At 37.6% G+C, this 25586-nt stretch overlaps 1 protein-coding gene across 3 annotated transcripts in view; it reads left to right on the top strand.

Annotated features, from left to right (window-relative positions):
* Positions 1-25586, top strand: part of Tpk1 (thiamin pyrophosphokinase 1) — a 320069-nt gene that overhangs the window by 89457 nt on the left and 205026 nt on the right. For all 3 annotated transcript variants that reach the window (XM_029478480.1, XM_021164682.2, XM_021164683.1), the window contains one exon: positions 10065-10134. In XM_029478480.1, the coding sequence (XP_029334340.1) occupies positions 10065-10134 (70 nt within the window). The remainder of the gene's footprint in view (positions 1-10064; positions 10135-25586) is intronic.

Genomic DNA, 25586 nt, shown 5'->3' with positions numbered 1-25586 from the left:
AGAGAGAGAGAGAGAGAGAGAGAGAGAGAGAGAGAGAGAGAGAGAGAGAGAGAGAGAGACTTGTCTCTCTCTCTCAAGGATTGTCTCTGAGACTTCCTTGAGATAGCCCATGTACCAAGAGCCATTATGTACTCTACAAATGAAAAAGAATGGTACTAGAGGCGACCTTGCCTTTTTAAGCTCTTTTGCTGTCTCCCTGTTTTCAAGGCTGATAATGCCGGCCCATAGAAAACCCAGCGGAATGTTCGTGTCATTATGTGCAGGCTTGAACTTGTACCCAGTTATTCCTGCTTCTTTAGCTGGACTGCTTTTACTTGTACTCATAACCTTCATATACTCTCTACCCCACCCCTACCACCAAATCCCCATTTTTTCCCTTTTAAGCAGAAAGAATTAGCTCATGGCTATGTTCCTTTAAAAAAACAAAGAGTCAAGTTATATGTGAAATTCTTGAGTTAATTGCCAATATAAATATTAACCAATTTCTGGTTCCTGATTATTTGTCAGTAATCTGTTGACGTTAACCTGATATTACCTTTTAGATGTAATGATTGTTCTCTTATTAAGAGAAGAGTGATATTTTCTGGGAAGTTCACTCCATAAACTCTTTTAAATCATATATACCTTAATAGTTTTCAATTTATGAGAGAGAGAAAGAGAGAGAGACAGACTACTGCTTCCCACTCCAGGTCTGAGGCTTGAATTCTAGTCTTCAGGCTTGCATGGTAAGCACTTTGACTGGCTAAGCCATCTTACTGACCTTGAACTGTTTTTATATGAATATCAAAGGTATCAGGAAAGGAATAAATATAAGCTGGATAGGTAATATTTTCTTTTACCTATATAAAATAAAATAAATACAAGTATCAGCTGTTTGTATAACAGTGGTTTTGCTTTTGAGGTACGCTGTAGTGTGTCTGTCATTTGAGAGATGCCTTGTGTCTCTGGGACCTCTTGCCACTGGAACCTCCCTGTCGCTTTCAGGAAAGGGTGGAAGTACTGTGGAAGGAAAGGGAGGGGCAAATAGACTTAGAGCTCCACCCACTCTGCAGTCTCCTGTATTTATTTTATATTCATTCTGCAGCATATTTTCATCAGCAAAGTGATTTTCTAATCTGAAAACTTTATTAAAAGCTGTTACATTTTTTCCAAGTGAATCAGCTCCCATCCTTGACTCTTCTGTACCTGCTCCTTCTGCTAGTTAAAAGCTTTTTTTTCCCCAGTTTGTTCATTAATATCTGACTCCTGTTTTCAAATTGTCACTGCCTCTTATGGATGATTGTACACTATGCAGTGAGCTGGTCAACAGAAACTACCCTTTCACAGGCTCAGGGTTCATGATGGGATGAATGGGATGGCTGATCCTTATCAATATGGGAAATGAAATGATGCAAACCATACAGTGTTTCCTAGAGGGCAGTCAGAAAGGCTTGACTTCAGCTCTCACTAGTGTTAGCAATTTAGTTACTGAGCCTTATAGGAGGTAGATATGTAATAGATGTAAAGTCAGTTTCGCTAGTATATAGTTACCCTGACTTTAGATAATGTAGTTTCTTAGTGATTGTCTTGTATTTAAATTGGAAAGTTTTCAGAATAGTGTGAGCACTATTCCTTATAGCTATGTGCTGTGGGACCTGGTCAGCCTGCTAAGGAATGGGTGTGCTCCTCTTAGAGCCCTGCTTCCCAACTTGGAATGACTGTGAGTGGGCATTTGGCCTTAACAGGTATACCCAGTTACCATAGCACAGCAGCAAGGTGCTGTTGGCCTGTTAGTTTTGGAGGCTAGGAATACAGAATAGTCTTCAGTGCTCCAGAGAAGTACTCATCAAAGATCACAAGTGTGGATCATGGCAAGCTTTATAATGCTAGCTGTGATCTCTTCCATGCTTGCCTTATGCACTGTGTAGTGAGTTCATATTTGCTATTGCCTCCCTAAAGAGTAGCTAGTTGCTCGTGACAATGTAAGAATTGAGAGCTCTTGAGATCTTACTTGATTGTAATAATATATATTTAGCTAAACAAATGCATATGCTCTTTATACATGCAAGATAATTTTATTTATTTGTGTTACTTAGCATTTTTTATACCAAATGAGATTTGCCCATTTTTAAGAAAAATTTCTCAGTGCTAGCTGATAAATAACAGCTTGACGGTTGGTGCTTCTTGAGATTTCTTAGTAATTAGATAGTTGGTGACACCCAGAATTAAAGAGGTATTTCATTATAGACTTTATAAATAGCATTGTGGAAGACGAGATGTCATGCTTCATCTCTGCAGTATATTATGAGGGAAGGAAGAGAGAGAGAAATGATAATAGAATTTATACAGCAATATTTGCTAAAAGGCAATAAAAATCTCCATTGTGTGGCATGAAGCAGGTCATCCGGGCTGGTGCAGAACTGTGCATGTTGATGCTCCGTACAAACAGCACTTGATGTTCATTTGAAAGGATAATTTTGTGTTAGGGATTTGACTAAAATTTAATGAGTATCCCACTTACTAGCTGAAGAATATTACAAATAGTGTGAGCTTTCTTAATAATTGCACATAAATATTCTATAAGTAAAACCTTCTATCTAAAACCCTGAAAAAGATCTCTAAACAGCAGTTAATTTTATGAACATTTCAGCACTCCTCTAAGAAAAGTAAATTGTTATTTCTTTCGGAGAGAATATATTTCCATGCATTTCTGAGTAAAAGCTTTTTTTCTACATGAAATAAAGCCTTGGAAGAGAAAGCACACTAATCTATCTCTCTTTACCAAGTCCAGGAGCTAAATGACTAAGCTGCACCCAGGGCTTTCATGCTGATTTACATACCAGCCAAAGGCATGATACCTCTTCTTTAAGAGCTTGTTTCCATATAGATTTGAGGACTCTGCCTCTAAGTTAGAAATTAATGCTTTTCCTAGTTGGGCTTGCTTGCCTTTTTTTTTTTTTTTTCCGAGACAGGGTTTCTCTGTATAGCCCTGGTTGTCCTGGAACTCACTCTGTAGACCAGGCTGGCCTCCAACTCTGAAATCTGCCTGCCTCTTCCCCCCAAGTTCTGTGATTAAAGATGTGGACTACCACTGCCCAGCCGGGCGTTCTTATTTTAAATGGCATAGAACCCAACTCAAACTTGCCTCAGGCAGGAAGAAAATTTATTGATTTATAGAACTCAGACTGGTCCCTGGTTTTAGCTATAGCAGTGGGAAGTCAGTGTGTTCACACTTGTCTCCTTGCTTTATCATGGCTTTCACTTGGGTCAGGATGACAGACTCCATAATTCTTTGTCCCCAGTCTCAAGGAGCATGGCAGCAAAAGAGGAAACCTGCAAAGTCTCCTTGACTCTAGCTGGAAAACCCCCTAGTTTCTGCCTGATTAAGTATTTCACCCCTTTCTCCCAAATAGGGATTATTCTGAATTATTTTTTTTATCTTAAATACATATAAGAGTATTTTCTTTTCCTCTCTTCCATGTGTGTGCATGAACTCCCACCCCTTGTGTATTGGGAATTGATCCCAGGATTTCACATATGCCAAGCAAGTGCTCTACTACTGAGGTATAATAGTAACTTTCTGGGTTTTTTTTTTGTTGTTGTTCACTTTGCTGAGTTTGAAATTAAAATTTGATATAGTTCATATTCCTTATAAAGAAAAGTTTCACATCACAGCATTTAAATTTCATCCAAATATACACACATATATATACACATTTATATATTATATATTACCAATATATATTTATATATCATCTTATGTAACACATATATAGGTAAATATCAATAATAATTACATATACATATAGATAAATATCAATAATTGGTTTATATTGGTATAGGTACACTCATGCATACACACACACACATACACGCTCAGTGTTTAATAGCTACTGTGAGGAATAGAGAGGCAGTTTTATGATTGAAATAAAACATATAGCTTGAAAGCCTTGCTCAGTCATGAAGTTCATTAACCTTTTAGGAAGGTTATAAGACAGTTCATCATGCTTGCATAATAATAAAATAGTGAAATCTAGTAGGGATATCTTTTCAGTGTCTCATTCAGCCATGTTTAAGTGCTTGATGCAATGAAGGCTATCAGGTCTGAGACTCTGGCTATTGCCCTTTGATAGATATGTGTTTCCTTAAGGAATTAGCTCTAGTATCTACTTTTCAGTGTAGATACATTTTATCAATACTTATTACTGTTTGATCAATTCATAATCTTGATATTAAAAACCTGTATGTGATGCTTAGTTTTCCAAGGTTGGTATATTGTTATATACTTTCTGAGTTGCTATTTACTAGAAGACCGAAACAAGAAGTACACTTTTTAAAAGAATTTATCATATAAAATAATATATTAGGAAGCAAGAGAGATGGTTTAGCTGTTAAGAACATTGACTACTCTCACAGAGGACCTCAGTTTAATTCTCAGCACCCACACAGTACAGAATACCCAAGATACAATCTTCAGAACCCAAGAAAGTGAATAAGACAAAGAGCCCAAGTGAGGATACTTCAATCCCTCTTGAAAGGGAGTAGAAAACAGAGGGCAGAGGGATAGAACTGGGTGGGAGAGTGGGGGGGAGGAACAGGGGAAAAGGGGAACATGATCAGTTATTGGTGGACCAGGAGTGAAGACTGAGGGCCAGCAGAGTGAATGAAAATATACAACCTCAGTAGGTGTGTGTGTGGGGGGGGCTCTAGAATGTACCAGAGACCTGGAAGGTGAGAGATTCTCAGAACTCAAAGGGAGGGACCTTAGGTGAAATGCCCAACAGTGGGGAGAAGGAACTTGTAGAATCCACCTCCAGTAGAAAGGCAGGGCATCCAGTAGAGGGATGGGGTTGCTATCCCAAACTCAAAAATTCTGACCCAGAATTGTTCCTGTGTAAAAGGACTGCAGGACAAAAATGGAGAAGACACTGAGGGAAAGGAGGTCCAGTGACTGGCCCCGATTGGGACCCATCTCAAAGGGAGACTCCAAGGCCTGACACTATTACTGATGATATGATGTACTTATAGATAAGAGCCTAGCATGGTTCTCCTCTGAGAGGCCCAACAAGCATCTGAGTGAGACAGAAGCAGATACTTAACACCCAACCAATGTCTGAAGTCAGGGACTCCTGTGGTTGAATTAGGGAAAGGCTGGAAGAATGTGGGAGAAGGGTGACCCCATAGGAAGACCAGCAGTCTCAACAAAATTGGACTCCAAGATCTCTCAGTCACTGAGCCACCAACCAAGCAGCATACACTAGCTGGTCTGAGACCCCTGACACATACACAGCAGAACACTGCCTGGTTTGGCCTCAGTGAGAGAAGATGCACCTAACCCTTGAGAGATTTGTGGTCCCACAGAATGGGAAGGCCTGGTGGGGTGTGTGGGTTTGGGGGATGGGAGTCAGTGAGGACATCCTCTTAGAAACAGGGGAAGAGGAATGGGATGAGGAACTGTTGGAGGACAGAACTAACTGGAGGGGGGTAGCGACTGGGCTGTAAAAAAAAAGATTAAAGTAAACAATAATGACTAAAGCCAAATGTAGTGACACGTTTCTGTAGTCCTATAATGTAGGAGGCTGATTCTGGAAGATCACATATTTAAACAAGTAGCATACTAGTGTATATAGAAACAACTTTCTTGGTGGTAGGATATGAGGACTATTGAATAGTTATCAGTGTTTACATGATAGTCATGTATGCATGCTATGTTTTTTTTCTATTACTGTATGTATGCAACAGCAATTATCCTTATGCTTACCATCTTGTTTATGTAGACAAGTATTTATATTGTCTATCTAGGATTTCTGCATCACAGGGGAAGCACAGTTTAGAATACTGTAAATGTACAGTTCAAGTTAGCACATCTTCCTCTGCACCTCCCCTCTTGCTTTATCTACATTGCCTTTCTGTCATCTCTGGATATTTATGTTAATTGGTGGCATAAACCATAGTAATTTTGGTGATTTTCCATTAAAATCAGAGCTGTAGGGATTAGTTTAAAATTATTGTGCTAGTCAGAATTCATAGATACTGGGACCAAAATCGAACTCCAGTGTTCTTTTAAGTCACTAAAATGTCGAGAACTTTTTTTTCTTCCTCTCCACCTCCTCCTCTTCTTTTTGTTTTTTTTTTTTTTCATATAAATACTTGGAATTACTTTAATAATATACTTTGCAGTAAGTGAAATTATTTCTCTTCAGTTTTATTCAACAGAAGACGTTGAAATAGTCAATTTACCTGTAATTGTAAGTACAGTTCTTTTTTTTTTTTTTTTTTTTTTGGTTAATATTGCTAAATGCTGAGTTAAAAACCAACACTTAAGATATCTTTAACATTCTCAGAGTTCCTGAGATAGAACAGTTGCTCCAGTGGTTTTTAGTGTGTTTTAGTTTTCACATGTTTATCAACCTGAAGCACAGTAAATAATTCTTCAACCATTACCAGACAATCTGCAAAAAATTTGCTGTATAAGCTAATGGACATTTTACATTAAGAGCTAACTCATGCAGTAATGCTTAGGACAATGTAAATTATGATGAATGGATATTTTGGGACCAATTTATTGTGATTTATCTGGCGCTTCCTTTAGCATGCCCTCCATTTCTGGGTCTGTTACATCATCTTTCTCTTTATTGGTTATATGTATTGCATGTTTTTTAAATTGCCTGTGTGAACCTGTGCTATCACTGCTTGCTATATTCTTCAAATATTTTCTTTTGCAATTAATTTTATTTATATGTTTGTAAAATTTGAAAATATTTTTGTGAATAAAGTTTTTAAAAAGTGAAGAAAATTTTTATGGTATCTTATAGGAATCAAATTGTTTTGAAAGTGGATTTTTTTTCCCTTCAGAAGGAATATATCCACATTTCTAACTTATGTGTAACAAGAGGGTAGTCTGTACATTTCCTTAGTTATTATTCTCAGTTTCTACTTATAACCTTGATAATATGGATAAATTTAGTTACTGTTTGTCTTTCATAAGTTTCACTAAATCTATTACATAGAATATGTTAGAAATAATGTCTTCAAATCTTTTTTTGATTGAAAAAATAATGGGAATGTTATCAGAGTGTTGAGTTCCTTCAGGTGTCTTCCTTTGATGCTGCCTCTTCTGCTCATTGCAAATGAAGCTTTTGTTAGTCTAAAGGACATACATACATTTGCTTCTCACTCCATTTTCTTCCATAGCAATGTGTGCTTGCATAACAACTAAATGAAAATGAACCTGTGCCTTGTTTATTTTGTTTTGTTTGTTTGTCTGTGATATCACTGGTCGCAAAACCATGCTTCACAAATGCTAGGTCAGCACTTTATCACACATCTTTACCCCCGGCTCTTAAAAATACTTAAATGTTGAATTCAGCTGATCTTTGCTATGTAATATAGTATGGAAATTGATATCATTATACTTGTTAATTTTTACCAGTTAAACACTATTTCTTTCATTTTATATTGCTTTAGTAAATAAATTTTTACATAAAAGATCTCAAAAACTTGTTAATTTTGTTTATGGAGAATTACTTTTTATACTCTGAGAGTAATTACTGATCGTTTACCATCTGTTTCTATTAATCAGTCTTTTTATGCTCCCCAATCAGTGATATTTGCTATTTTATGTGAGTTCATTTTTCCCTCTCCACTGATGATGATTTTAATATGTTGGAAATGTGCCACAAATTCTATGAACTTCTGTTGTATTCCTAGCATAATATGAACCTGGGTTCTAATCATTATAAAGTGTTTAGGGTGGTTAATGAAACTAGCCACCCCTCTGAGTTAGTTTTATAGAAACTGTAATTTCATTTAATATTTTGTAGTAGCTTGGGCTCTTCTTTTCTAAAATGTAAACTTCTCATATTTTGAAAAATTCTAACAAAAAGCAGAGAAAACTGTTTACTGAATGCCCAGTGTGTTCATGTGTTGTGACTAGATGTAATTATTAAATTACTAATTGTTTAATGACCCTACTCTGTAGTATAGAAGCTCAAGCTAAAACTTCATGTTCTACCCAGTGTGTTCATGTGTTGTGACTAGAAGTAATTACTAAATTACTAATTGTTTAATGACCCTACTCTGTAATGTAGAAGCTCAAGCTAAAACTTAGTGTTTTACCCCCTTAGCCTGATTTTGTTTCATATATAACAGGGATCACAGAAAAGATAGACTTTGAGGAGCTTTTCAGTCTGTCCATAGAGTGTGATAGGTATCCTTTGCATTCTCTCTTCTGATGTTAGCATATCAAAAGTTAGAGTTGAATGTTCGAAATCTACTTAAATATAGGTAAATCTGCACATACAATGATGATAGGATGGTTTTTAAAATGAAGAATTAGGTCAACAGAGTAGTTTGTTTCTTCTGAAGCTATTTCTGTTTTAGGCATTTGCTCATGCTATGACTTAGTGTGGAAGACATTGGAATTTTGGACTAGGAAATCAGTTGAATGCTGTGAGTGGAACTTAATGGGCTGTTCTATTTGGAGCCTGGAAGAGAGTGCTGTTGAGAGTAATACAGACAGTGGAAACCCACAGATAGGAATAAAGACTCTATTAGCATTTGGGATACACTTTATTCATGAAATATTTTGGAAAAAAACCCAATCTGGCTATATTCTTCTACTTGCTTGAGATGTAAGTAATGAACTAATTTATTTGGTATGAACTAATTTATTTCAAGATAGCATGAATTTGGGGCTGTGGCATCAATACTACTGATTATACTTGTATAAATCTACAATGAAAAAGTAACCAATGTACTTAATAGCTTGGATCTTAATAGTTGTATAGGGGCAGAAGACAAGACATTGGTCTGTTAAAGGTAAAGAAATTGCCATGATATCCTGTTAAATCACCAATATCTTGCAACCATTCCTACACCATAGGATAAAAAAATTGATTGATCTTAACTCCTAGGGCAAGGATTTTAAAAAAAAAAAAAAAGTAAATGAGGCCAAGGCTCTCTAAATCAACATGATAGAATCTCACATGAACTCTCAGAGAACCAGGTGGCGTTCACAGTTCTGCACAGGGCTTTTTACATATACATTATGACTTCCAGTTTAGTGTTTTTAATGGAATTCCTAAGTGTAAGAACTAGTGGGCCTTTTTTCTTTTGCCTTCTCTGGGGCATTTTCTTTCTCTCTCTCTCTCTTTTTTTTTTGTCTAGCTCCAATATATTAGTTTTTGTTTGATCTCATTTTATTTTATTTTAAAAAAGAAGAATTAAAAAGTAGCAACAAAATGTCATAAAGATCCTTTCTTGAAAATTGATTTAATAGTTTAAAAACAGTAATCTTAACTACTAGTATTAACATACAATTATTAACATAATATTGATGTTTGACCTAATTGAAGAGAGGTTTTATAAATTGCAAGAGAGTTGAAGGAAGGTCACATACAGAAAAAAGACAAGAATGAAACATTTGGAGAAAGGTCCAGGGAAGGTAAGACTTTCCACAGAAATGTTTCAGTGGAATTCCCAGAGACAGAAAGGTAAACAGGACAGAGGATGGAAAATAATTGAATTAAGATGACTTAGAATCATTAGAACTTGAGAGATCTGCTTCCTCAGCTTTGGGAAGCACTGTCTGCTCAGGCATAATTTTGAAATTCAAGACATCAGAGAAAAGGAAGATCTTCAATGTTTCTAGAGAGAAGACAAACAGAGGCACAGAACAGTGAGACAGGCTGTCACTTGAATATACCACTGTTCCCAGTAGAATTCCAAAGCCAGCATGTTAACATAGTCAAAGCAACTGGCTGTCAGAAGCTCTAGCCTGCTGTCTTTATAATCCTGAACCCAGCTTCTGTAATAAAAGAGGGAAAAAGGTAGAATGTAGAACAGGTAGCATCATATCTTCTCCACCTCTGTTCAGATGGACTGGAGAAGATGCAAAGGGTCTGTGGGTGGTTCTGTCTTCCTATGTAGAGTCACCTGTAATAAGAATAGACACACCATAAGGTAAATGTCATAATCTAGGGTAGTGTGCCAATATGCTCTGAGTGTTTGCTCTTTAGTGATGCTCTCGTGACACTATGCTTTGCCATCTTTACTGACATGATTTGTATTCTTTTTGTTTGAAGCTCTCTTAAGAGCCTGTGCTGATGGAGGTGCCAACCACTTATATGATCTCACTGAAGGAGAGAGAGAAAGGTAAGTTCCAGCAAGTCAGGGTCTACATGGTCCTCACTTCTGCTGCTCCTTGCTTTTAATCATTCTGTGGTGACTGATTCTTTTTCTTCATATTCATCATAGGAAACCACCTGTGTGAGAGGGCTGAGCTGTATAACCATGATCTATTACTTCTTTCTATGAATGAGATCTCTTAGAATTAGGATCATGTTTAGTCTTGTTTTTAAAATTTGTATTCTATTACTTTAAAGCCTAGTTAAGTCACATTATCATGTATTGAAATTTCTGAGGACTTGAAGATTGGCTAAAAAAACCCTAAAATGGCTATTTATATTGGGACTAATACACTTTAAATGAAAAAAAAAAAAAAAGCAACTACACTCCTAGAAAAGAAATAGTCTGCTGTAGAAAATGTGAGGTTTTATATTAGTGTTGAATAAATCTTAGTATGACTTACTGTTTCTTAATTACTTCTGAGTTACAGACATATATTTTTGAGACTTTATCTAATAAATTGCTCTCTGCAATGTCTTGGTTTCCTGATCTTTGTATGGTGAGATGTTTTTCAATGAGAGAACACATTTGATAGAGATAGATTTTCAAACTAGTTTATATGTGAAGGTGTTTGTGGCCCAACTCTTTTGGAAACACAAGATTTCATGGTATAGTTTTGAGTACACAGTTTGTGAAAACTCAGTGTTTGTAAATATACTGTTCAGTCATTCTCATTCTCGTATGTGTTAGTAGCTATTTTGAAAGGGTTGGTATTTGAGAAATCCTCTACTTGGCTTCCAAAACAAAAATAAAAATATTATGGCATAACAGGCCCTGTGTGGGCATTAAACATATGTGGTTTGAAATCATGTATTTTTCTTTGTAACATCAGAATGTTTAACATCAGCTTTCTAATACTGGAAGTGCTGTTGAGAGCAGCTGGTTGCATATTGTGGAGAAGTCATGTTTCCTTTGAGATCAGATGCTATTGCTAACGTCTGGAGACTGGCTGCAGTTATCAAAAAGGCAATAATAGTGACAGCCTAGGACAGTTAAATTTCATTTGCTTATTTACTACACAACTTTGCAAGTTTTTCTACCAAATACCTGACATGGACAATGTCTGAAAAACATCCAAGTTGTTTTAAAATGTGCCTTGGCACATAGTTCAGAATAGGGAGTCATGCCATGGGGGCCCAGATTATAAACTGGGCATTGTTTGACTTGTGCCTACAGCCTGGTTGCTACCAAGTAGTTGGCACTTAAGCACTATTTTCATAATGGTAGACACAGATCAGGAACGTGGCAGTTGAACATTACCTCTCTAATGGTAGACACAACTCAAGAACATAATTAAAAGCAGGACTTGGCAAGAATTAACTCAGCACTTTCCACCTACTTCATGATTATGAGAACCGTCTGAAATGATTATGAAGAATTACACATCTTTATACTGGGTATTTTATTTAATTGAGCCAAGCACTGGTAGCAAAGAAGAAAGGGAACACTTTTATTCATATTTCAAAGCAAAACATTAGTGATTTTGGAAACAAGTAACATTAGTTTTGATATTATTTTAATTAATTTCAAAAATAACAATCACATTATAAATAATTTGTTTGTTTGGCTTTCTTGTTTTGTTTTTTTGAGACAGGTTCTCACTACATACATAGCCATGGCTGTCCTGGAACTCACCATGTAGATCAGTCTGACTTCAAACTCACAAGTTCTCTGCCTCCTGAGTACTGGGATCACAGGTGTTATGCCCAGTCAAATTTACAAATAATCTTATTGAACACATTGAGAAATGTAGATAATTTGTCTTACAATTGTTTGTCGACACATGAAGATGTTTAGTGAAGCAATGTAGTTACTACTCATTGATTTTCAGGTTGGACCGATGCTTGCAGTGATTCTTGCTCTGACTCCTTGGGACATGGTTGGCCTGGGGAAGGGTAGAGTCCCTAGAAGTGACAAGTGAAACTAACTGCTTTGCATGGGAATTAAATCCTTTGAATAAATCTCATTACTTCTAGGCCCTAACCAGTAAAACTAATTGGATACAGGTGACTACACATAATTCCTCTTAATTGTATTTTTTAACAAAAAGCCCTCACAATGAAAAACAAAATAAAACACCAACAAAACACTGAACTTTAAAAGGCCAAATTACAGATTGTGGGCTGAGGCTGGTCTCTCTCTCTCTCTCTCTTTTTTTTTAAATTTGATTTTATTTTTATTTTTTTCACATTCCATATTTCATTCCCCGCCACTCCCCCCCACATCCACCCTCCAAATGCTCCACATCCCACACCTTCTCCCCACCACACCCCATCTCACATGGATGCCCTCTCCTCCCTCACCCCACCTGACCTCTAAACTCCCTGGGGCCTCCAGCCTCTTGAGGGTTAGGTGCTTCATCTCTGAATGAACAGACCTGGAAGTCCTCTACTCTATGTGTTTTGGGGGTCTCATATCAGCTGGTGTATGCTGTTTGGTGGTCCAGTGTATGAAAGACCTCAGGGGTCCAGATTAAATAAGACTGCTGGTCTTCCTACAGGTTTGTCCTTCTCCTCAGCTTCTTTCAGCCTTCCCTAATTCAACAACGGGTCAGCTGCTTCTGTCCATTGGTTGGGTGCTAATATCTGCACTCTTTCAGCAGCTTGTTGGGTCTTTCGGAGGGCAGTCATGATAGATCCCTTTTTATAAGTGCTCCATAGCCTCAGTAATAGTGTCAGGCCTTGGGACTTCCCCTTGAGCTGGATCCTACTTTGGGCCTTCTTTTCCTCAGGCTCCTCTCCACTTCCATCCCTGTAATTCTTTCAGACAGGAACAATTATGGGTCAGAGATGTGACTGTTGGATTGCAACCCCATCCCTCACTTCATGTCCTGTCTTCCTGCTGGAAATGAGCTCTATAAATTCCCCCTCCCTACTGTTGGGCATTTTATCTAAGATCCCTCCCTTTGAGTCCTGGGAGTCTCTTACCTTCCAGGTCTCTGGTACATTCTGGGGGAGGGTCCTCCTAACCTCCTATTTCCTGAGGCTGCCTGTTTACATTCTTTCTGCTGGCCCTCAGGGTCCTTTTCCCTCACCCAATACCAGATCAAGTTCCCCTCTTTCTCATTATACCTGCTCTAGCCAATTTCCCTCCCAGGTCCCTCCTTCCTTCCCTCCCCACTTGTGATTGCTTTCTTCTCTCTCCCACTTGGGCACTTCCGGCTTGTTGAACTTTTTGAGTTCTGTGGACTGTATCTTGGGTATTCTGTAGGTTTTATTTATTTTCATTTTTTGCTAATATCCACTTATTAGTGAGTGCATACCATGCATGTCCTTTTGAGTCTGAGTTACTTCACTCAGGATATTTTCTAGTTCCATCCATTTGCCTGCAACATTCAGGATGTCCTTGTTCATAATAATTGAGTAGTATTCCATTGTGTAAATGAACCACATTTTCTGAATCCATTCTTCTGTTGTGGGACATTTAGGTTGTTTCCAACTTCTGGCTATCATAAATAAGGACACTATGAACATAGTGGAACACTTGCCTCTCTGGCATGCTGGGGCATCTTTTGGGTATAGTCCCAAGAGTGGTATAGCTGGGTCTTCAGGTAGATCTCTTTCAAATTTTCTGAGGCACCTCCAGATTGATTTTCAGAGTGGTTCAGTTTGCAATCCAGCAATGGAGGAGTGTTCCTCTTTCTCTACATCTTCTCCAACCTGTGCTGTCACCTGAGGGTTTGATCTTAGCCATTCTGATTGGTGTAAGGTGGAATCTCAGGGTCGTTTTGATTTGCATTTCTCTGATCACTAAGGACTTTGAACATTTCTTTAGGTACTTCTCAGCCATTCGAGATTCCTCAGTTGTGAATTCTCGGTTTAGTTCTATACCCCATTTTTAAAAATTGGGTTGTTTGGTTTTTTGGTGATTAACTTTTTGAGTTCTTTATATATTTTGGATATTAGCCCTCTACCGGATGTGAGGTTAGTGAAGATTTTTTTTCCCAATATGTAGGTTGCCGATTTGTCTTTTCAACTATGTCCTTTGACTTACAGAAGCTTTCCAGTTTTATGAGGGCCCATTTATCAACTGTTGATCTTAGAGCATGAGCCATTTGAGTTCTGTTTAAGAAATTTCCTGCTGTGCCAATGACTTCAAGGTTCTTTCTCACTTTCTCTTCTATTAGATTCAATGTATCAGGTTTTATGTTGATGTTCAATTGGACTTGAACTTTATACAGGGTGACAAATACGGTTCTATTTTCATTCTTCTGCATACATATAACCAGTTAGACCAGCACCATTTACTGAAGATTATTTCTTTTTTCCATTGTATATTTTTGACATCTTTGTCAAAGATCAAGTGACCGTAAGTGTGTGGTTGTATTTCTGAATCTTTAATTCTATTCCATTGATCAACATGCCTGTCTTTGTACCAATGGCATGCAGTTTTTATCACTGTTGTTCTGTAGTAAAGGTTGAGGTTATGGATGGTGATTCACCCAGCTGTTCTTTTATAGTTAAAAACTGTTTTTGCCATTCTGGGTATTTTGCCTTTCCATGTCTTTAAAGAATTGTGTTGGGATTTTGATGGGGATTGCATTGAATCTATAGATTGCCTTTGGTAGGATGGCCATTTTTACTATGTTAAGTCTGCCAATCCATGAGTTAATTTCATATCTGACCACTTTGCTGAAGTTGTTTATCAGCTGGAGAAGTTGTTTATCACCTGGTAGAATTTTTGAAGTCCCTTATGTATAATATCATATCATCTGCAAATAATGATACTATTATTTCTTCTTACCAATTTGTATCCCCTTGTTCTCTTTTTGTTGTCTTATTGATCTTACGGACACTTTAAGTAGTATATTATATAGATATGGGGAGAGTCTTGCGCCTGATTTCAGTGGGATTGCTTCAAGTATGTCTCCATTTAATTTGATATTGGCTGTTGGTTTGTAGTAAATTGCTTTTATTATGTTTAGGTATGGACCTTGAATTCCTGATCTCTCCAATACTTTTAACATGAAGGGGTGTTGTATTTTTTCAAATGCTTTTCCCTGAATCTACGGAGATGATCGTGTGATTTTTTTTTTTTCTTTATGATGGCTTTGATGTGTTCTTGGATTCAGTTTGCAAGAATTTTATTGAGTATTTTTGCAATGATATTCATAAGTGAGATTGGTCTGAAGTTCTCTCTCTCTCTCTCTTTTTTTTTTTGGTTGGGTCCTTGTGTGGTTTTGGTATCAGAGCAAGTGTGGGTTCATTGAACCAGTTAGGTAGTGTTCCTCTGTTTCATTTTTATGGAATAGTTTGAGGAAAATTGGTATTAGATCTTCTTTGAAGGTCTGGTAGAATTCTGCACTAAATCTATCTGGCCCTGGGCTTTTTTTAGTTGGGAGGTTTTTAATGACTTCTTTTTTTTCATATTTTTATTCATTAGCAAGCACATATACAATATAGAGCCCTGTAATTATTCAACCAAATGGATTTTTTTTAAAGACCAATGTCCAGTTGAAGACAACATGAAGCCTTTATACATTTCAGGTAGAAGAGAAGACCAAGGTGGAAACAGGTGATATCACAGTTATTTAGGGACAACAGGGTTACCTAGGGCAGCATAAGTGAGTCATTGCTGGGTCCCTCTCCATTTGATTGAGAGGCAAGTCCTGATGTGTTACCTCGGCTGCTTGTCACACTGCTTCTGAACATCACTCTATGATGAAACTAGCCTTCGTGGAGCACCTAAACAAAATAGGAGTATGTTCTCCGCCTTGGCTAGCCTGCCACCTGCCCTGCTCCTCAACAGAGCCATTTGAGAGAGAAGATTGAGGGTGGCAGGTGAGGTAGTCAAAATACTCGTGGAGACCCAGGAGGATGCAGTGATGTAGGACCTCAAGAGGCAGCACTCTTGATAGGAACTGGGCTGTGGACCATGCACAGAAGAGATGGTGGACTGCAAGAGAAGGAAGGAAGTGATGTCTGAATACCAAGGGAAGATATTCAGCACAATTGTGGCATGGTGTTGGGTTTGGTGCCTCTGAGGTGCACTGAGTCAGAAGACTCAGAAAAGTGGCTGCTAACATTAGCTGTTTTCAGTTAGAAGAAATGAAATGACTAGTTATTGTGGAACACAGGAAATATATTGTTAAACAACAGAAATACACCTTATTAGGAAGGAGTGTATCTAATGTTCTCTCACTATGTACTTTTAGAATATTAGGCTACTGCTCTAAAACCTTGAAAGATAAATTTTCATTCTCCAATTGGGTGATATTCTAGGTAGCTTTGGTTGGCCGAGTTGCTGGCATTGAAGCTGAGCATCTTCCCACCGGTAGCTCTAGTTTTGCACTGGAACCACATCCTTCCTCAGGATTTGATTACATTTTGTTGCCATCAGAGCAGTAAACCTGAGACTTTGCCTTCAGCACACTGCTAATCTTTCAGTACAATGCTGTTGCGCATGGACACACTAGTACAGGCCTCTGAGCTGATTTGTCTTGTTTCACTCCCATGTCATTGTTACTACTCTGTCTAGGGCTCCTCATCTCTGATGCCACCAGCTCTGGAAGCTTCCATTCCCTGAACTGTCAGGGTATTTCAGGTGCTTTCTGCAGTATAGTCAGACAGTACTTGTAGTTCTGTGTATGACTTACTCCCCCTAGTAAATGCCTCAAGTCCAAGCCACCTTACTTCAGTATCTATCAGCCTTTGCTCTTCTCCTAAAATCAACTTACCTTCAGTTACCAGAATTTGTTTGATTAAAAAGTAAAAAGCAAACAAATATGTCTTCCTATTGCAAAAGCAAAGAATGGTAATTAGGATGATAATGGGTAGGAAGAAACAAAAAGATAAAAATTAAAGTTTCTGTTACTTATTTCTTCCTATAAAGCAAGGAGTTTCATTGAATTTGCCGATTGAGTCCTCTCTTTAAAACAATAGAGATTATTATTCACTTACCCGCAGTTTCTTGTTCAAGTGAGTGTAAGTGTGATACACAAAAGCTCCCTTTCTTTGAAAGTTGCCCAGCTATCTTACATAATGAGTTTTAAAATGAATATTTGAGAGATTCATTTTAACGTTCATATAATTTATAATGGTTTTGATTTCAGACAGATCTCAAATTAATAATCTAACAGTACATCTTGGTATCAAAGAAAAATTACCCCTAAACAGAGAATGTGGCCTGTGTGTGCTCAACCTGTTTTGTAATGAGACTAATACTGACTTCATAGAATAGGTTTGGTAGTGCCCCCATCTTTTTTTTTTCTTTTATTGGATATTTTCTTTATTTACATTTCAAATGTTATACAGGTCTCCCCTCCAGAAACCCCTTATCCTATGCCCTCTCCTGTCTTCCCGCCCTGGCATTCCCCTACACTGGGGCATCAAACCCCCCTCAGACCCAAGGGCTGATCCTCCCACTTATGTCCAACAAGGCCATCCTCTGCCACATAAGGGGCTGGAACCATGGGTCCTCCATGTGTACTTTTTGGTTGGTGGTCCAGTCCCCTGGAGCTCCGGAGGATCTGGCTGGCCCTCACCTTTCTTATGTTATGAAGCAGTGAGGGCCAATTGTCTTAACAATTCTCTCAAGAGTTAGCAGTGACCCCCATTTGTCCCTGTACTTCTTTTCCTCCCTGACTTTTTAAGAGGAGTTCATTCTTCTTAACTGTTGTGTATTTACTTAAATACTTATATCTTTTTGACTCAGTATTGCCAATCTATTGTGAATAGCTCAGGTGTTTGGAATGTAAATTTTTGAAGTACTTACTAATGATACACTCTCTTTCTCTGGACTTTATCAACTGATCCCCTTCTCATCTCTCATTTGACTACCATGGGTTATCTACTCTTTGACTGATTTGTTTATCTTTTCTATTTTTTTTCAAAGAATCAACTCTTTATTGGATTCTACTTTGGAGTATAGTTATTGTTATTTTTAATTATTTTTACGTGAATTTCTGCCTTAATATTTACTAGTAAATGCATTGAGGTTTGGAAGATTCTTGTTTTTCTTTGACATTGAAAAGAATCTACAGATTCAGTGAAATCTTTATGAAAATATCAATGGCATGCAACACAAGGCTAGTGAAATGAATCTCAACAAGTATATGGAAATATAGAGGGAGTGGATAAGCAAGCCTATCTGTAGCAGAAAGGATAGCGACAGAGACAGTAAAATAACCAATCTAAAATTGCACTACAGAGCCACAGTAATGAGAGCAAAGTGGTGCTGACATGGAAACAAGCCTGTAGATCAATGTAGTAAAATACAGGACACATAAATAAACTCATGGGAGTCACCTAATTTCTTGAAAAATAGTTAAAACATACTTTTAAGCATTTGTTTACTTACTTGCTTATTTAGTATATGTATACAAACTTGTGTGGTCTCAGACTGAGTGTGCAGTTCAAAGGACAATTTAGGCTGAGTCAGTTATTTCATTTCACTGTGTGGGTTCTAGGACTTGAAATCACATCTGTAGGCTTGATGCCATATATGCAATTAACAAACAGAGTGCATGTGGCTAGAGAGAGTGCTCAGTGGTTATGAACACTTGCTGTTCCTGGAGAGGACTCACGTTCAAAATTTGATTCCCAACTGTATCTGGTGGCTCACCACTATATCTCTATCTCCAGTTTCAGGTCATCCACTGCTCTATTGTGTCATTTGTGGACACCCGGCATAGCTAGACTACACATGATTTAACCTGTTGTTTATATGCTAGAATAGTGTATTGAAAAACTCACGTACTATGTTGTAGGGTTATATAAAGAGAAAATATTCAGTATAATAATGAGACATGGGACCATTGTAGTTCAGTGATGTGTGCATATGGGTACATATTTGTATGTGCTTATGTGGTTGGTTGTTGAGGGAGATTTTCCTGTTTCTCATGGGCAAAAGTTAAACTCCTTACCTTGAGTTATGGTTATCTTTTCAGTTACGTCTAATTTTTTCTTTGATTTCCACCCAAAGAGCGTTGTCCTAAACATGCCATGTTCTTCTACTCTCTTATTTTGTTTGAGCCTTGTCTTATGGCTTACCTTGTGCACACAGCTATGCAGGTTCTGTTCTGAATCAATGCTTGGAAACCCTATGCTGTGCTGGTTATTGAGTAGTATTAATGGCGGGCACCAGCATTTCTTGTGGTAGTGCTGTCTGTATACCAGTGTTCAGCTAACATTGAGTGTGTACCTGAACACGCCTCTTCTTCTGGCCTGATCCAACTTATCTCATTCATTATGCTCCTGCCTATAAATCTCAGTGCCCCATTCCCATTTTACCTTGATTTAGAGTTGTAAGGACTTATGCCCTTTACTAGATTATAAATTTCTAGTGATCTATTGCTTCCTAACTTTGCATAATGCTTTTTAATTATTTACTCTCTCATTTTATCTTGGGAAGATGTGCCTTATACCCTTCACTGGGTGGTGAACAGCTCGATTTTGGTACTCACACTTAATCATCTTTGCATGCCTCTAATATCTGTTGCACTAATGAGCATCTGAAAACTTACTGAATTAATGCTCTTTCATTGATATCTCAACAGAGATGGCACTGAGACTGAGCTATTTATTTTTTTTAGCAAGGGATTTCTCACTTGTAAAATCAGATTTTAAGTATGTTAATGCTGAAGAAATATTTCATAATTGCACATATTATTTTTGTACTATTATAATTATATGCAATATAATGTTTCATATCTAAAAATAATATTTATTTTTGCTTAAAATTACTTAGCTTGAGTTTCCTTTATGACAGACTGCTACATTATTTTGTATACAAATTCCTATCAAATGTTTCTTATTCTGAGCAAGGTACTTAGATTTGAATTCATTAATAGTTTGAGAACAGCATATACTATGTACATCAGTGCTAAATGTGAAACGTGTGTGTGTGTGTGTGTGTGTGTGTGTGTATGTGTGTCTCTGTGTGTGAATGTGTTATTCATGACTGGGATTTAGAGATTTTTCAGGCTAATTTGCAGAACAGTCTTAAGAAACAACTATGACTTGATGGCGTTCTGTGTAATGATATTTGAAATGGTGAGGGTTGTTTTCATCTTTCGTTCTGAGTAAATGATGCATACAGAAATCTGAATAGGAAGTCTTACAGGTTAATTTTATGTAAACATTATTTTAGGTTGCTGAAATGCATAGGAAGGATTACTATAATTTAAAAGACAGGCATCTCAGAGATGCTGCTGCATTCATACAAAAGGTTCTCTGCTGAGTATACTTGTTCAGTGATAGGACTGAGGGGAAGTTTGTTTAGTAAGAATCACAGAACACATCTTGCCTTAATTTTCTCACTGTGAAGATTTCAGAGCAGAGGATATAACTCAGTGGTGAGGTGAGGTGATTCTCTAGAATGCACAAGACATAGCCCTGGACAGAGTTCCCTTTTCAAACTTTTAGTTTTTTCTATGCTTGCAAGTCCCCTATCAGCAGATTGGCCACACTTCCCAGAGGATGACTGTTGTGACCCCAATTATCCCTATTAAACTCTGTTCCATGTAAACCAGGATGAAAATCCAATTGAAATAACCTGGGCCTGGGAGGGAGCTTAATCAGTATGGGAGGCCTAAGTTCAGGTCTCTAGTACCCACATGACAACCTGAGGTAGAGCCCTAGATTCCACATGGTAGCAAGAGAGAGCTAACTCCTGCAAGTTGTCCTTTAACCTGTATGTGCACACCATGGCATGTCCCCCAGTATTCCAAACAAACAAACAAATGCCGCCCCCAAATCAAATATTTGTGCATTCGCTCATATTCGTGTGTATCAGTAATGTATTTGCTGTTTTTTGCTGATGTGTAATCTCCTAGTGACTGGGGCATTATGTATTTGTGTATCTATTCAACACAATTATCACATCCGTTCTGACTAATTTTTCTGAACTTGACACAAGCTCGGGTGGCACAGGCATGTATACTAGAAATGTCGAGAGTCACTAAACCAGCACAGCTGACTGACACAGTTAGTTCCAGAAAGCTGAGTGCAGTCACTGTCATCCCTATCTCCTACTTTTGTGTTTTGGTCTCTGTGTCTTCCATTCTTGGGGACTTTCTGCATTGTGATTAATTTTATGTCCTTTTCTGAGAAAATTATGTCTGAGTCTTTTTATAAAAAAAGTCAAATTAACTTTTTTCCAGCCCTGGCTGGAAGCCTTCCTTATGCTCCGGAGATCATTAAGCACAGATAAGTACATAGTAGATGAAGCCATTACTCCAGGGCATCTTCTTGGGGCATCTGCTCTTGAGCAAACTCAACCAGTATATTTGGTGCAGGGTAAGCAGAGACAATTGACAAACTGACTCACGAGGAGGACAGTTACAGGCCCTTCCTTTACAATAAGCTTAGAGCTCTCTGAAGATAGTGGGTCATACGTGATACACCCCTGGAGGAATACAACTCAGTAAATAAGATAGATTGATTAAAACTTCCCCTACTTTATAGCACTGATGATGCAACATATAGTAAAATGAGTTAGGTATTAGTATTTGCTATTCATATAAAGACTGGTTCAGATATTTTTTGTTTGTTTGGAGCGCTTTTAAACTACAAACACTTCTAGCCTAAAAGCAGGCTGTCATATAATGTGTGTTTGCTTTGGAGGTGACATTCTTTAGATTATTTAAGTTGTTGTTATAGGGCTGATAATAAAAATAAAATCTGTTTTGTTTGTACTTTCTTATTACGACTGAACTTGTAAACCTGGACATGTAATGAAAACTCAAACACATAATCTGTACTTCTTAGATAATTGTTAGTCTGTTTCTGTTGTGTGAAACCTGTGTAGATAAAGAATCAATCTGGTTGCTGGTCAGTTCCAGCTGCACGATTCCCTAAACCACTGCCTGACTCCCTCTCTCCCCTCACTGACTCCTTATCCTTTCTGTGGGCCCTGTCATCAAACAAGATCCAGGGAAGACCCCCCACCACTAGGGTCACATGAAAAGAGGGAACTTTAGGTGCAAAAATACCTCAATAAAATTGGCCTGTAGGCAAAATTGTTATGATATTTTCTTGATTTAAGAATTCACCATTGTGGTCTGTGCTACCCATGGGCAGGTGGTCCTGAGCTGTAGAAGACAGCAGGGTGAACAAGCCATAGAGAGCAAGTCAGTAAGCAGCCTATGCATCATTTCTTGTCTCCAGAGTTCTTGTCCTTCTTGAGTTCCTACCTTGGTTTCACTCTCTTATACGCGGTGATCCAGACATGTTAGCCAAATCACCTCTTTTCTCCCTGAGCTGCTTTCGGATGGTGTTCACAACAGCAACAAAAAGCAAACTACAAACCATCCTCTTCCTGCATTTACCTTTTTTGTTTGTTTGTTTTTTCTGAGACAGGGTTTCTCTGTGTAGTCGTGGCTGTCCTAGAACTCACTCTGTAGACCAGGCTGGCCTAGAACTCAGAAATCCGCCTGCCTCTGCCTCCCAAGTACTGGGATTAAAGGCATGTGCCACCACTGCCTGGCCTGCATTTACCTTTTAGTTGCATCTGCCACTGCTTCTCACAGACTGCCTCTGGATGTTCGTTAGTTATACAAATTAGAACTGATGAAAATTCCGGAAGGTGTCAATAATGAGGGGTGTAGAACTGATTGAAAAGACTCATATAAATGGCCTACATTTTCTGCATCAGTAAAAAAATTACAAATGCTAGGTCAGTCTTATTAGATGTTTTTATCAGACAAGACTATATATATATGTGTGTGTATATATGTATATGTATATATGTGGGTGGGGGAGGAGTATATTGGTGTCAAGAATTTGAGCATAAATTTCAAGACAATAACCTCCACTATATAAAATAGTTAATTCCACCTCCCTGTGACAACTTGCCTTAGTGATGGGATTTGTTTTCACTATTTTCAAGTACTTCAGGAACAGATAGGAAATGCAGTTTTCACTATGCTTTAATGTACATGGGAAGGAGACCTGCACAAGCCTTCCTTTGGGAAGAGGAAGTACTTGGTTCTGCTTACTTTGTACAGTGTACCCTGAGCAGTGATTAGGCATTTGCTACTGTAAGTTTCTATTTAAAAAGTATTTATACAGTCAAATCACTGAGCTTTGTAAGCAGGCCAATACTATTGGAACTTTGAATCAAAAAGATGGATGGGAGAAATGATTAGCACATTTAAAAGAGTATTTGCTCTAGAAATCTTGGTATTAAAGAACCTTACACAACAGACTGTGAGGGTATATTTATCTTGAATTATTGGGTAGATTATTTTAGTAATATACTTGAGTTTGTTGGATATCAAATGGTGTAAATCTCAGATCTCAAAGTTATCGTGTGTGGCTTTGAATCATTTGGGGGTACAAGAAGAGGGACAAATATGTATGCAAAGGGCTGTGTTTGTCAGGTCATTCCTGAGCTTGGAATAAATTCTTAGAGTGAGATCACTTTTAGCAGCTGCAGGAAGTCAGTTTACAGCTAAATCTAATCAGAGGCATTGTTCTTTATGGCCATTCTATTTCATAAAGTATGTTCCTGACAGAACCTTTTTCCCTTCCTGCTCCGTGGAAGGAATTCTCAGAAATAAATTACCTTCTGTTGATTGTTCAAAAAAATCTGGCATCATTTGTCAAAAGTTTGGAGTAACATATGGCTCTTTTAATTTTATTTCTTGAAAAAAATAATGATTGGGAACAATTACAAATTACCATATATTTCGAGCTGGGTTTTTTCTTTAGTTTTAAAAATGATTTTGTTCTTTTTAATGATGTATATTTAACTGCAGGTGCATATGTACGTATAAGTACAGGTACCCAAGGATGCCAAAGGCATCAGATCTTCAATAGCTGGAGGTATAGATGGTCGTGAGTCACTTAACATTGATGCTAGGAATTGATCCTGAGTCCTCTAGAAGACCAACAATTAATATTAACTGTTGAGTCTTTTCCAAATGTTTTAAAGGTAGTTATAAGATAGTATCTGTCTGTTTCTTTATACACACTTATACAAATCACTTATGTCTGTGGTTGCAGATAGTCATTTATATATTTCTGTTGTGGTTTTCAATTTATTAAAATTGGAGGTTTGTATTAATGGACAAAGATCCTGAAAAATAACACTAGGGTCAGTGTCATTGTTTGGCAACATATCACCATAGGCCATGTCATTTGAGTTGATGACTATGTTGCAACCAAAGCAGCAATGTCTCCTATTGCTTACAAATTTTATGGTAAAACATCCAAATGGCACTTACACTAATGTAAACCTTGAGATAGCCCTCTTAATGCTGCTTTTCTTAACTGAATAGTTTCCTTGTTTTATTTATCTTTGAATATGATCTTAGCAGTCATGAGCAGATGATAGAAATAGAAATTAATTATCCAATACCAAAGGATCAGCATTGAGTATATTCATACAAGTAACATTATGCAGACCCAGCTGGTTATATTTAGGAGTATATGTTTGTGTGTGTGTGTGTGTGTGTGTGTGTGTGTGTGTGTGTACAACAATGCAAAAAAGAAGCTATTTTAAAGAAAGCAAGGATGGATTATGTAAGAGGGTTTGGAGGAAGGAAAGGGAAGGGGAAATGATACATTATAATTTCAAAAAATAAATTAAACTATTTTTTAAATATTCGTAACATAGATTCAAGCATCAGGCTTGATGGAAAGAGAGACTAGCTCAGGAGAAAAATCTGGCTTACACTTAAGAGCATGGGTATAAACTTTTCAAAGAAGAGTCCCATGTGTCTTAGAAGTGGCTATATTAAACATTTTGATGTCTCAACTCACAACCTAAAACGATGCTAAGAATCCTTTTTCTCTTTTTTCGATCTTTTTATAAGTGCAATGTCAGGGTGGTTCCAAAGATGCCTTGGATGGCGCTATTGTCTGATAAGATGAAGCTATGAGCCATAAGGTCACACAAGGACAGTAAGGCCCTCCTTTGACTGAATGGGGTTTCTTATGAGATTCTTGAGACACCAGTTGTTTCTAGCTAAAAAAGGTGAAAGGCCAAGCATGATGAGTTTCTATTTTAGATTGTTTGTTTGAAATATCTCTGTATTAAAGGAAACTTGTCACCCCCAAAGTATATTTCATAATTGTGTCTACATTCTTAACTGTCAGCTGGCGAGAAACTGCATGAGAAGTTGTTTTTGTATTCCAGTGTCCCCATAAATTTCCCTTCATGGGAAGATTGGAGAATGGGTGTAGAAAACATGTAGGGTTTAGAGTAAGCTGGTTGGCAGAACCAGAACCATGTTCACATTGTAGAACTGCAGTGTAGGCCTTGCACTTAGAGGAACGGGCACTGGGAACCCCACTTGAATTCCTATCCATCTCTCCTTTCTTGGACAAGATCATATGGTCAGCAGAGCTGAGGTTCTGAGGGCACATCTACCTGTGTTCCTCTTCCTAGGATTGCAGGGTGTTTTTTTGTTTTTTTTTTGTTTTTTTTCAGTATTTTGTTATTTTTTTTAATTAGGTATTTTCCTCATTTACATT

This window comes from Mus caroli, chromosome 6, assembly GCF_900094665.2.
Source record: "Mus caroli chromosome 6, CAROLI_EIJ_v1.1, whole genome shotgun sequence".
NCBI lineage: Eukaryota > Metazoa > Chordata > Mammalia > Rodentia > Muridae > Mus > Mus caroli.
This window is presented reverse-complemented; position numbering and strand designations above follow the sequence as displayed.